At 37.0% G+C, this 13694-nt stretch overlaps 1 protein-coding gene across 1 annotated transcript; it reads left to right on the top strand.

The window, feature by feature from the left end:
- Window positions 1-12384: 12384 nt before the first annotated feature.
- Window positions 12385-13210, top strand: LOC110096857 (RING-H2 finger protein ATL74-like). The gene has a single exon (XM_020822986.2). The coding sequence runs from the start codon at window positions 12543-12545 to the stop codon at window positions 13062-13064; it is 522 nt and encodes a 173-aa protein (XP_020678645.1). The 5' UTR covers window positions 12385-12542; the 3' UTR covers window positions 13065-13210.
- Window positions 13211-13694: the final 484 nt, after the last annotated feature.

Genomic DNA, 13694 nt, shown 5'->3' with positions numbered 1-13694 from the left:
ACATCTAAAACATTAATATTATATGACTACCACTCATAGAACAAATTTGAGTGCATGGAATGAAATATTAAAGTTTATAGGATGATATGAATGTAGAAATGAATTATAGAAGTGATATATTTGATGTTAAAATTGTATATGAGTCACAGGCATGTAATATTAATATTTTAGGTATTAGATATGTAAATAGTATGAAATAAAGTGGTTTGTGTAAATTTTCCTTATTTTTTTGGTGCTTTTGTAAAAAAAAGTTTTAAAAAACATTAGTTCGGAAAATGTAGTTTTCTAACAGAGAAGCATATATAAAAAGCTTTCTCAAAGCTGCAAAAAAATGAAAAAAAAAAGTTATTGAGAACGTGATTTGACGAACCAAACAAAAAAAAATTCTCCGTTTCCAAACGGAAAAGGCAAAAAAACACTCAAACAAACAAAGCGTTAATATCTGACTTTCTCTATTTCTACTTTATCCATACCCCCTTTGTGTCCCTTAGACTTATATCTCCAATCGAAAAACTCATTTTTCATTTCAAAATACAATAAAACTTCAAAAATGTAGTAATTCATCTCCAATAGAATTCCATTTCCTTCTCCTCTTTCGTGCGCTTCTTTATCTCGCTATGAAGGTAATCATCTTTATTTTCTTTCACGCTCTTCTTTGTCAAATCCTGTAACACATAAAATTGGCTAGGTGAACAGTGCAATGCTCTATTTACCTACCGAATTTTGACGTGCAATTTAGGGTTCGAATGGAGCACATAGTGGACGGCATACAACCGTATGCAGTTCGGTTGAAAATGATCATATAATGCATTTTCATCATAAGCATAAATTTTGATTGGAATAATAAAAAGAGAGAATTTGTGTTCATGCATTAAAATTATGCATATTATGCAACTCATCTTGACAAATTAATTGGGATATTTGGCTATCATCTATAAACTAAGAGGTCTTGAATCTGAGTGTGTTAGTTTATCTTAATTGACCTAAATGTTCAAAAAAAAATTATGAAGATTTTAAAATCTCAAATACAATGAAATATATAAATTGAAGCTTCATTTGGGACAGCTTTATTGCTGCTTCTTAAAGCGGCTTTCTTATACAAAAATTAAAATTTTGTAGTAAAAAATGACTTTAAAAAGCAGTAAGAAAGCTGACCCAAACGAAGCTTGAATTTATATATTTCATGTGATGTAATAAAATTATCAGAATTTTGATTAAAGATATAATTATGAGTTGATTTTGATGACTTTTGACATTTAAATAGAAATGGAGATTTATATATTTTTTTCAATTTAACACTTAGTGTATTTAATGAATTATCTAATTTATGTATTTGTGTATAATAATCAAACCATTGGGGATTTGATAAAGGTGAAAAAATGAGTTAATATTTTGGTATTATAGATAAAATTATGAATGAGATCTGAAAAATAAAACAATAAAAATATTGTCTTTAAAAAAAACTCTTCTATACTTTATCCTTCTGAAGTTGGGCTCCTAAAAGAGTGAATTTTTCGAGTGAAAATAATAGAAATTGGATTTTTTTTTCTTTTTTATTCTTTTGATCTATGATCTTTTGGTTTCAAGGGTTGCTCCAATTACTTAAAAATTGTCCCATTTTCTCTTGAATAAAAAGCTTTCATAAGAATATTCGGGTGGATGCAGTCAATTTTTCAATTACAAAATTAATCATTAATTTCAAGTGATGGTAAGATTATTATATTAATTTTATTATTGTACACTGTCTCTTTGTTTATTCTAGAATTTTTTTGTCTTGATCTTTGCTTGATATAGATCATTCAGTTCTCAATTTAAATTTTTTTCATGAAAGATTTTAATCATTGATTAAACTTGTCATATATATAATAAATTTATGATCATTATATCTATTAGATCAATATAAGATATTCATAATTGCTTGTTGATCCTAAAAAATTGAAAGATCATCAATTATATTTTTCTTTTGAAAAAAAATAAGATCTTATAATTGTCTAGATTGGAGACCTGCATACGTTATTACAGCTAGTTTGCTATGCAAATTTCGTTTGATAAATATCCTGACATCAACCATCAAATTTGATATTGTTCCTTATAAATCGGTGACACATAAAAAACAATTATGCATAGAACTTCCACACACTAGCTCTTTATAAAAGAATGAGAATATATGAAGATCTTGTGAGTAGTTAATATCAGAACCAAGCATATAATGTTATTAATATGTCTGTATAGTTCTAGTAGGTTCTCTGGCATTCTTGTAATTGTTTATTATTATGCTATCCTCTGTAAGCTATATAAGGTCATGTGTATTAGCTCTTAATGATATGAAATACTTTCCAATATACTAGTTCTACTGTATTGTCTTCCTTCGTTCAGTTTCTTCATGGTATCAGCGAAGGCTGCGATCCCCAGCCATGACTGACTCCGCTTCCTCTCGTCTTCAAGAACGGAGCAACTCCACGGCGCCAGAAGAGACGACGATCTCGGCGACCCTGAAGTTCGTTGTCTCCAACCTAAGGAATCTGGTGACTTCGTCTCTCACACCCGACAATTTCCTCATATGGAAATCGCAGGTTCTAAAAACTCTGCGGGCGAATGGTTTCTTGTCATTTCTTGATTCCAAGAATGCTCCTCCGCCTCAGTTCTTGCAAAATCAAGATGGCTCGTCCAGCACGAATCTGCTATACGCCCAATGGATTCTAACGGATCAGAATTTATCTGCTTCCATTTGTTCTACAATATCTTCCCCAATTCTTCCTTATGTAATTTCTCTCGATTCTACGGCACAAATATGGGAAGCTCTTGAAACTCGGTTTCAAGCTACCAATCGCTCAAAGGTCATTCAACTTCGAAATGCCTTGCATAATGTGTCACTCAAGAACAACTCCATGACCGTATTTCTTTCAGAGATCAAAGCGATAGTTGATCAAATATCGGCGGCCGGGTCTACGGTAGATCCCGAAGACATAATCCATCATATTCTAAATGGCCTACCGCCAATGTATCAGTCTTTTAAGACCACAATTCGTGCCACTACTTTACCGATGTCTCTCGATCAAATATATCCACTCTTGCTGAGTGAAGAGATCAATCTGGCGGCCGATGCGTCTCGCTTTGCTTCTACCCAAGATAATACACTGGCACTGTTCAATAATCGCGGGAAAAGCAGAAGACAACGAGGCAAGAATTCCTACGCTCCCTCATCTTCCTCAAGATCACAGCAAAATGATCAAGGCTACAACCCGTCAGCACCAAGAACCAACCAGAATTCTCAAGTATACTGCCAAATCTGTTACAAAAAGGGTCACTCTGCTCAAACGTGCTGGCATCGTCTCAATGCACAGTATGTTCCTCCCACGAAACAGAACAACACGGCGCTGGCAGCAAACTCCGAGCTCAACGATACAACATGGTTCTTGGATTCGGGTGCCTCTTCGCACCTGACCAACTCCATGGACAATATGTCTATCGCATATCCTTACCACGGATCCGATAATGTCACAATTGGAGACGGAAATTCAGTACCTATCGCACATACAGGGTCTGGCATTCTACCGACCCCTAATCGTAAGCTGCGCCTATCGCAAATTCTTCACGCTCCCTCTCTCAATTTCAATTTACTTTCTATCTCTAAACTAACTCGAGATAACAATATTTCCATTAGTTTTAATCCATCTGGTTTCGTGATGAAGGATCTAGCGACGCATCAAATCCTGCTTCAAGGACCATGTAGAAACGGTCTATACAATGTTCCTATGCAGTCTCCAGCGTCACCAAAGCGTGCTCTCTCGGCGTCCACTTCCTCGGCACATACATGGCATCATCGCCTAGGACATCCACACAAGCGAATCTATGATCTTATATCTAGTCGCAATCTGTATTTGAATATGAATAAGAAATTAAATCCTTGTAACTCTTGTCTAGCGTCTAAATCTCATAAGCTCGTGTTTGATACCTCGCAAACTCGTCAAACACATCCGCTTGCTCTCATCCATTCGGATGTTTGGGGTCCATCCCCCACGCTTTCAAGTCAAGGATTTAAGTTTTAGGTAATTTTTGTAGATGATTTTTCGAGATATACGTGGATTTTTCCGCTTAGATACAAATCTGATTTGTTTTCTACATTTGTGCATTTTCAAACTCAGATTGAACGTCTAACCATGCATAAAATAAAAATTCTGAGAATAGATGGCGGCTCCGAATACGTTAACGCCGACTTCAAGAACCATTTGCTTAAGCAAGGCATTGTGCATCAACTTTCGTGTCCGTATACACCGGAACAAAATGGAATAGCAGAACGGAAGCATCGTCACATAATCGAAACAACTCGAACGCTTCATCTCATTGCTTATCTCCCTCATATATATTGGCCTGATGCGGTAAACACGGCTGTTTTTCTCATTAACCGGTTACCCTCTAATGGCTGCCATCAAGTATCACCGCTCGAACTTATGTTTAATAAGAAACCTATATACGATGGCTTAAGAATTTTTGGATGTGAATGTTATCCTTTACTTCCGTCTTATACTCGCAATAAACTGCAAACTAAATCTCATAAATGCGTTTTTCTTGGCTACTCTGATGTGTATAAAGGGTATAGGTGTCTCAACATCTCTACCAATAAAATCATTGTTTCTAGGCATGTTGAATTTATTGAAACTAGTTTTCCTTTTGCTACTATTAATTCTTCGCATCAAGTGATTTCTCAAGATATTTGCCCTCTTCTACTAACTCCTTCTTCTGTTAGTTTATCTTCTGCGGCTACTCAATCTGTTGTATACATGAATAAAGATTCTACAGATGTTACATTTCGGCCTCCCAGCCACATCCCGACTGAACCTGCAATGCACACAAATCAGTCCACTTCTGAACTACCTTCGGTTGCTTCATCAGCCCCTTCCAGGCATCCCATGACAACCCGTAGCAAATCAGGCGTGCTCAAACCGCCAAATCGTTTAAACTTGTTTCATCATCACACGGCTACTGATCCTCCACAGGACCCGACGACATTTGCAGAAGCATCTAAAAGTCTTCATTGGCGTCAAGCAATGGCATCGGAAGTACTTGCCTTACAAAAACAAGGAACCTGGACTTTGGTTGAACCACCGAGCAATGTTCCAATTCTTGGGAGTAAGTGGACATACCGAACCAAGTTTTTAACAGATGGGTCTATAGCAAAGTATAAAGCCCGATTAGTCGCTCAAGGCAACAATCAGGAGTATGGCATAGACTATACGGAAACGTTTAGCCCCGTAGTTAAGCTCCCAACTATTCGTATCATGCTTGCAATAGCATTATACAATAATTGGTCAGTACAACAGTTAGACGTCGCCAACGCATTCCTACATGGAAATCTGTCCGAAACAGTCTACCTAAGGCAACCGAAAGGCTTCGAAGATACATCTCAACCGAACTATGTTTGCAAACTCAACAAGGCCATCTATGGTCTCAAACAAGCACCACGGCAGTGGTACAATACGTTCACGTCGTTTCTCACTACTCTCGAGTTCACTCACAGTACCGCGGATCCATCTTTGCTTATTTACCGCAAAGCTAATATTCAAATTTTCTTACTAATATATGTTGACGATATATTAATTACAGGAAATGATTCGAAGCACATCTCTTCAATATTAGCAAAACTCGGCTCTGTCTTCTCTATGAAGAATCTCGGCGAGGTTCATGACTTTCTTGGTTTTAAAATCACAAAACATCACAATTCTTATTTTCTCTCACAGGCTAATTATGTGATCAAGATTCTACGGCAAGCAAATATGCTTGGCTGCAATGCTCTGTCCAACCCGACGTGTACAAAACTTCCAACAGACTTTCGATCAGATGCTTTCTCCAACGACCAGGCGTTATATCGAAGTATCACAGGCGTTCTGCAATATCTAACGTTAACAAGACCTGATATAGCATTTACCGTCAATCTACTCTCTCAGAATATGCATGACCCGCATCCTAAACACTTCTATTTGCTCAAAAGATTATTACGTTACATCAAAGGTACGCTACAATTCGGGCTACCCATTACCAAAACTGATCTTATTTTGAAATCGTTTTCAGATGCGGACTGGGCGGGTGATCCGGATACTAGAAAATCAACTTCCGGCTACTGTTCATTTCTTGGTGAGTCCTTAGTCATGTGGACGGTAAAGAAACAAAGGACAGTCTCAAGATCCTCAACAGAGTCAGAATTTAGAGCACTAGCCTCGCTAACGTCCGACATTGTATGGATCCGTCGACTATTGGCTGAGTTCGGTGTTCAACAAGATTATCCAACTAATCTCTACTGCGACAACATGTCTGCTATCGCGTTAGCTAATAATCCAGTGTTTCATTCAAGAACAAAACATATAGAAATAGATCAAAAATTTCTCCGTGATCATATTCAACACAATAATATCAATCTGCATCCTATCAGCACATTGGATCAAGTGGCGGATATACTCACAAAACCGCTATCCACTCCGCGGTTTCATACTCTTCGTTCCAAATTGACGATCCTTCAGGACCCATCAATTTGACGGGGCATATCAGAACCAAGCATATAATGTTATTAATATGTCTGTATAGTTCTAGTAGGTTCTCTGGCATTCTTGTAATTGTTTATCATTATGCTATCCTCTGTAAGCTATATAAGGTCTCGTGTATTAGCTCTTAATATAATAAAATACTTTCCAATATATTAGTTCTACTGTATCGTCTTCCTTCGTTCAGTTTCTTCAATATATTCAAAGATTACACGAGTCACCTTTTCCTCCCAAATGGATAATATGAGATTACAATGTGTATAATACAAGTATGTATTTCATTGAATGAGATGCCGTAATTCAATAGTGTTAGTCAAGCGACAATGATTAGATAATAGTAGGAGCGTGACGAGAATTGGGAAATGATGGTATGATGACACTTGTCAAATGATTGTTGTTTGATTGTGATGAATGAATTATGAAGATCAAAGTTATGGTGGTCAAATGACAATAGTTGGGAGACTATGATCAAATGGCGGCAATTGAGCGATGTAGATCAAACAACTATAATCAACTTGGCTGTTGGTGATCATCTCTGTCGAACATCAAATATAGTTTTAGAAATTTTCAAATCTCTCATATGAAGAAGGTGGGTTTATTGTTAGTATTTTGGAAGTACTATTTTGGTACGTACGACCAAATTTTCATAATATTTTATCTAATTGCTTATATTGAATAGTTTGATCTTATATCTTTCTTTTAATATTTGAGTGTCTTAATGATCTTAACATCTAGTGATCTTGAGCTTGTTGGATACATCTCGGCGAGCCGCTCGATTTGACTATATGCATGCAAAGCTAAGGATTATTTGATCCTTCAAAGTCAGTACTCTGAAGTTTTAACTTTGCTTGAATGAATTTATTTGGTTCATTTTGATTCGGATTAGAATATTTTAGGTGTTATTAGGTCCGTTTTGTGTACTCATTTTAAATATAATTTTTATAAAAATGGAGTTCGAAATATTCTAAATTTAATTCTAAAAAATTTTCAATAGAAATACTTCACCAATTTTTTTGTCTATCAAATGAAATTTCTTGAGAATTATGAATTAATAATATCACTCAAATTAAAAAAAAAAACACAAAAAATTTTATAACTAAGTCTTTTTCTTTCATTAAATTGTGGCACATACAATTAATGGTGTTTCTCAAAAAAAAAAAAAGAGAAATATATAGTTTAACATCTTAGCATTGTACGAAGATCCAGCACACAATCAGATAAGTGAGAGGGTGTAGCGTTCATAAGAGACACTAGAGTTTTTACGTGGAAACCCTTGAAAAGGGGGAAAATCACGAGGCCTGGCCCAGTTTGAATGAATCCACTAGTATTTGCAGTCAATTACAAATGAGGCCCTTCCTTGGGAGAAGGCCTTGGCTTGATGTCATAAATGTACATCATATAGAGTGTATTATATGGTGGGAGTTACAATAAATGTGTTTGTTTTGTCGGCACGACCATAGTCAATAGGATGGAGGTCGGAAAGACCATTGTCTGATGATGGAGGTCGGAAGGACCATAGTAGGCGACGGAGGTCAGAAGGATCGTAATTGGCAGGAGACCGGGGTCAGAAAGACTGTTTTCTGTTGATGGAGGTCGAAAGGACCATAGTAGTCGATGGAGGTCAGAAGGATCGTAGTCAGCATGAGACCGGAGTCAGAAAGACCATTGTCTGTTGATGGTGGTCGGAAGGACCATAGTAGGCGACAGAGGTCAGAAGGACCATAGTCGGCAGTTGACCAGGGTCTCAAAGATCGTTGTCTGTTGATGGAGGTCGGAAAGACCATAGTAGTTGAAGAAGGCCAGAAGGATCGTAGTCAGCAGGAGACCGGGGTCAGAAAGATCGTTGTAGTAGGGCGGTACTCTGGTAGAACTCTGGGCTTCATGTGGTGGCCTAGCAGAAGTTCGGGCCTCAGGTGGTGTCCTGGAAAAGAATAGGGCCTCAAGTGGCAGTTCGGCGGAGGTGAGGGCCTCAAGTGGTGGTTCGGCGGAGCAACGGCATCAGGCGGTGGTCCGGAGGAGGTGAGGGCCTCAAGTGGTGGTTCGGCGGAGCAACGACATCAGACGGTGGTCCGGAGAAGGTGAGGGCCTCAAGTGGTGGTTCGGCAGAGCAACGATATCAGGTGGTAGTCCGGATGAGGTGAGGGCCTCAAGTGGTGGTCTGGAGGAGCAACGGCGTCAGGCGGTGGTTCGGCGGAGGTGAGGGCCTCAAGTGGTGGTCAGGCGGAGCAACGGCGTCAGGTGGTGGTCCAACGGAGGTGAGGGCCTCAGGTGGTGTTCCGACGGAGCAACAACGTCAGGTGGTAGTTTGGCGGAGGTGATGGCCTCAAGTGGTGGTTCGGCAGAGGTGAAGGCCTCAAGTGGTGGTCCGACGGAGCAACGGCGTCAGGCGATGGTCCAGCGGAGCAACGGCGTCAGGCGGTGGTCCGGCGGAGGTGAGGGCCTCAAGTGGTGGTCTGATGGAGCAACGACGTCAGGCGGTAGTCCAGCGGAGGTGAGGGCCTCAAGTGGTGGTTCAGCGGAGCAACGGCGTCAGGCGGTGGTCCGTCGGAGGTGAGGGCCTCAAGTGGTGGTCCGTCAAAGCAATGCAGTAATGCGGTGGTCCGGCGGAGGTGAGGGCCTCAGGTGGTGGTTCGGCGGAAGTCCGGCGGTGATCGAGGAGGAGCTTCTTCCTTCTCTTCCTTCTTCTCTTCTTCCATCATCCTTCAAGAGAAATGAGAGATCTATTTATAGATTTTCTGGAGTGGCATGGCCCGTAAATAGGTGAGAGATCAAGGGTAAATGGGGAGTGGTTGGATGGATAGTCGATATTGAATCCCTTGATCATGCATCGTTCGTCAGTCATTTGAAGGTCTCAGTGATGTCGGAATTCAGCGATCTTGGGCTGTTGGATTCGTCTCGTCGAGCCGCTCAATTCGACTATAAGCAAGTACTGTTTGAAATCCGTTTGGTAATTCAAATTGTGGCTTGAACCTTCCAACAGCGCTTCGAGTCCTTGATTTGGACTCATTTGGGCTCAGATTGAGTCGAATTTGGTGTCATTAGGTTCGTATTTTCGAGACGTTCAGTTTGAATGTAAGTTTGCTGAAATCGGAGTTCGGATGGTCCCAATTTTAATTTCAAAAGCTTCCACCTTGATTTTGCCTTGAGATTCGTGCCCTATCAAGATAATTTTTGAAGGATGTATCAAAACCTAAGTCACTTTATTCCAAATAATATATTATCAAATAAATAATTAATCTCATTAATTACTATCATGGCCAGAGTTGTTGAAATTGTTAAGGGCCGTAGCTCAATTTCCTATAAAAAATAATTTTGAGAATAAAAATAATAATAAATTAAACTAAAATAATAAATATATTTCTAAGAAGCATAACTAAAAACAATAAAAAATAGATGAACATAATAAATAAAGTTGATAAAGTAAAACAAAAATAAAATTACAAACATATGAGAATTGTATGAGATAAGCTCAGAATAAAAAGATATAATTTCACAAAAAAAAAAAAAAAAGTTATATTCATAACTAAGGGATCATACAAAGCATTTGTAAAGTAATGACAGGTTGGGCATTGCCAATTATCAAACAAAAAAAAAAAGTATTCTTTAAGTTTGCAATATTTAATCAATATTATCTTGCATTAAAAGTTGTGTATAGTGACAAATTAATAAATGTTGTGCCATCTACAACCTTTTTTTTATTTATTTTTGCTCAATTTGATGGAAGATACATAATTTGGTCCATTAAAATATTTATTTGCTACCAAATAATATTAATTCTCTTTAATTACAAAGGTGTCAAAAAATGACCTGACTAAACTTGACTCAAAAGATTTAGGTTCAGGCTCACCATATTATTTTTTGGGTTGAATTTGGGTTTAAAATGACAATCCTGATAATTTTTTTCAAGTACGATTTGATTTGAAAATCCGAAATTAACTTAGATTATCATTTATATTTATGTTAAATCTTTTATTTTTAGGTTATGAATTGTGTCATCTAAAAAATCACATGATATATGATAAACGAGTCAAAAAGATCATTTTTATCTAAAAAAATTTTAGATCTATATGATAAACAAATCAAACACGTTCGCATACCCAATCTTCGAGCTAAAGACCTCTGGGTTGATAATTAAAACTCCCGACCAACAGATCAATATGAGTCGTGTCCTCTATACTAATCAAAAAATTAAATAATTAAATGTGTCAAGTAAACAAAAAGTTGCAGGCTAAATACTCCTTTGCAATTGGAGTATTACTCTTTTAAATTTTATTAATCTTTGGTTTTAAACACCCCTAATGAAAATATTTACTAAAGGCATGATCTTATACAAAAGATTATAAAATAACAATAATAATCAATTAATCATCATCATCACATACAAAAGGTTATTAAAGTTGAAGGAGGTGGTGATTTCTAGCTCACAAAATCAATACAATTTTGTCCCAAGAATCCACCTAAATTACAACTGAATCCCTAAAGATTTGCAAAGCTGTTGGCCTTCCATTAGAAATATTTAGACTTTGGTGCTATCATTCATTATTTACTTTATGGATAAGGCTTCACCAAAATCTCCTATCACAATTTATTATAGTGAATAGACAATGATTCCTCTTTAGAATATATTATTTATTTAGTTCAACATGAATTACTATTTTGAGCACTCCAATCATCAATTCTTTCTCTAATAAGCACAACTATGAAAATTGAGACTTCTTTATTCATCTTGGACAACAAGATGATAATATAATATAAAAAAATTAGGAAGTCTTTTTTCTTGATTTAGATTTAATATTTTTTAATGGATTCTAACATAATTTTGACCTCTTTTAAATTTAAGGGTGTTAATTTATGATGCACGCGACCTGACAAAGTGATTTGGATATGATTCGAAAAAATTATGGTTTGGGTTGCCAGCCTCTTAAATGGGTCGAGTACATGTTTAGGTTGACCCATGAACCCAATTTTGATCAAAAAAATAATCCATACAGTCCACATTATTTCATGCTATTTATATATCCAACATCTAAAACATTAATATTACATACTTACCACTCATATACAATTTTAATATTAAATTTGTCACACATATATTTCATTTATATCACTCATACCACCCTATAAATTTTAATATTTCATTTCATGCACTCATATTTGTGCATGGTAGATATGTAATATTTCATTCCATGAACCCAATTTTCATTACATACCACTCATATTTCATTCTATGGGTGGTAGGCATGTAATATTAATGTTTTAAGTGTTAGATATGTAAATAGCATGAAATAAAGTGGTATGCATGTAAATCCCCCTTAATTTTTTCGTTAAATTCTTTTATTTGTTGGTAGGATATTATCTTTGATCACTTAACCTAAACTCTATAGTGAAAAGTTGTAAAAAAAAATAATAAATATTTATTTAATTAGGTTCAAGTCACCAATGTCGAGTTCGGATCCACCATGTGACTTGTTTATGTTCAAGTTAAAGGAATTTGAGTTGGCTTAATTTCATATTGGACTTGAATCAGACTCATTAACCTATTTTGACACCCCTATTTAAATGTAAAATGTAATATCAATCTATTAAATGATTGATAACCACAATTAAAAAATATATAAGATTTGATCTTTTTGTTGATATGATTTTAAAATGGATGAATAATTAAGATTAATTTCATAATCTTCATTAGAAAGATAATTGAGAAAATATAGTTGAGGGTATCATAACAAAAATTTAATAATCATGGCATGGAGTCTTAAATTTACTTTATGTATCTTAAAAAAAAAATTAAAATTTTTTTAGCCCTACCATGTCTTAAATTTTTATCACCAAAGCGACCAACACACAAAGGTCGAAGATGCCATTCCATTAAGAAGAAAGCAAATCATAGTGGCAAGCTTATCTCTCAAAGCATATCCCCTTAGCCACCACCATCCACCTTCTTCCTCCTCTCTCTCGCTTTTCATCATCTCCCTCCCATCCCATGCACTCCCTCCCCCCTACTCCATGGACCATCGCTTCCCCTGCCACCCACTCTCCAGCTCCCCTGCTCCGCCCCCCATCACCATCGCATCGCCGCCGGCCCCTCTCATCACCCAACACATGGTGATCGTGCTTGCCGCCATGACTTGCGCCTTGCTCTGCGTGCTCGGTCTCAACACAACCCTCCACTGCGTAGTCCGTTGCACCCGTCGGGCCATCTCCGACCCAGCGGGCTGGGTCGCCGCCAGACGGCTCAATGCGGGCCTGAGGCAGTCGGACGTCCTCTCGCTTCCCATAACAGTCTTTGCCGCTGTGACGACGCCCGGCGCCGGTGAAGGTTCATCGATATCGCCGGCAGCGGTTGTGCGGTGCCCGATATGTCTGTCTGATTTGACGGACGGGGACAAGATGAGAGTTTTGCCGGCATGCGGCCACGGGTTTCATGTGGGGTGTATTGACAAGTGGCTGCTTTCGCACAGGTCGTGCCCGACGTGTCGTCGCCGGCTGTCGTCACCGCAGAAGTCAACACCTCCGGCGATCGTTTGACTGTTAATTTGAATTTTGTTTATTTTAAGAAATGGTAGCTAATCGGTGCCGATTGGCTTTGTAATCTTCGTGCGATCAATAATTATTTTTTGTGATGCAATTAAATATTAAATAATGCAAATTCAATTTTTTACTATTTTTTAAAACAGATTTTATTGTTTAAAAATTAACTATAAAGCTTTTAGGTCATGGAATATGATGAATGATAAGAACAAAACTAAAGGATGATAAGATTCCACTTATTTGATGTGGAATGTGGGACCATTTGATCTTCCATTTATATTCTCCTACATTGGAATTCCAATTTCTCCTTGGGGGGGTTTTTATTTTACTTTAATTAAATTCTTAATTTCCCCTCTCGTGAACAAGTTCTCAATTGTTGCTAGTTTGAAAAGATGAAATGAAATAATAATAATAATAATAATAATAATAAATTGAAATTGATTTTCAATTATTTATTCCTTGAGAAAAATTAAATGGAATTATTTTTATTATGTTGTTTATAAGAAATTGGGTGTTTTTTTTTTAATTTCTTATAAGAAATGAGCAAAAAACATCCATATAATTTTTTATTAGTGTAGGATAGAAGTTTTATAATGAAATATATATTTATCAATATTTTTTTGGTAA

Source organism: Dendrobium catenatum, unplaced genomic scaffold (assembly GCF_001605985.2).
Source record: "Dendrobium catenatum unplaced genomic scaffold, ASM160598v2 fragScaff_scaffold_716, whole genome shotgun sequence".
Lineage (NCBI taxonomy): Eukaryota > Viridiplantae > Streptophyta > Magnoliopsida > Asparagales > Orchidaceae > Dendrobium > Dendrobium catenatum.
The sequence above is the reverse complement of the archived record's forward strand: the minus strand, read 5'-3'. Positions and strand labels throughout refer to the sequence as shown.

Excerpts from the sequence above, each read along its gene's own strand:
- LOC110096857 (XM_020822986.2), top strand. The coding sequence starts at position 12,543 with ATGGACCATCGCTTCCCCTGCCACCCACTCTCCAGCTCCCCTGCTCCG.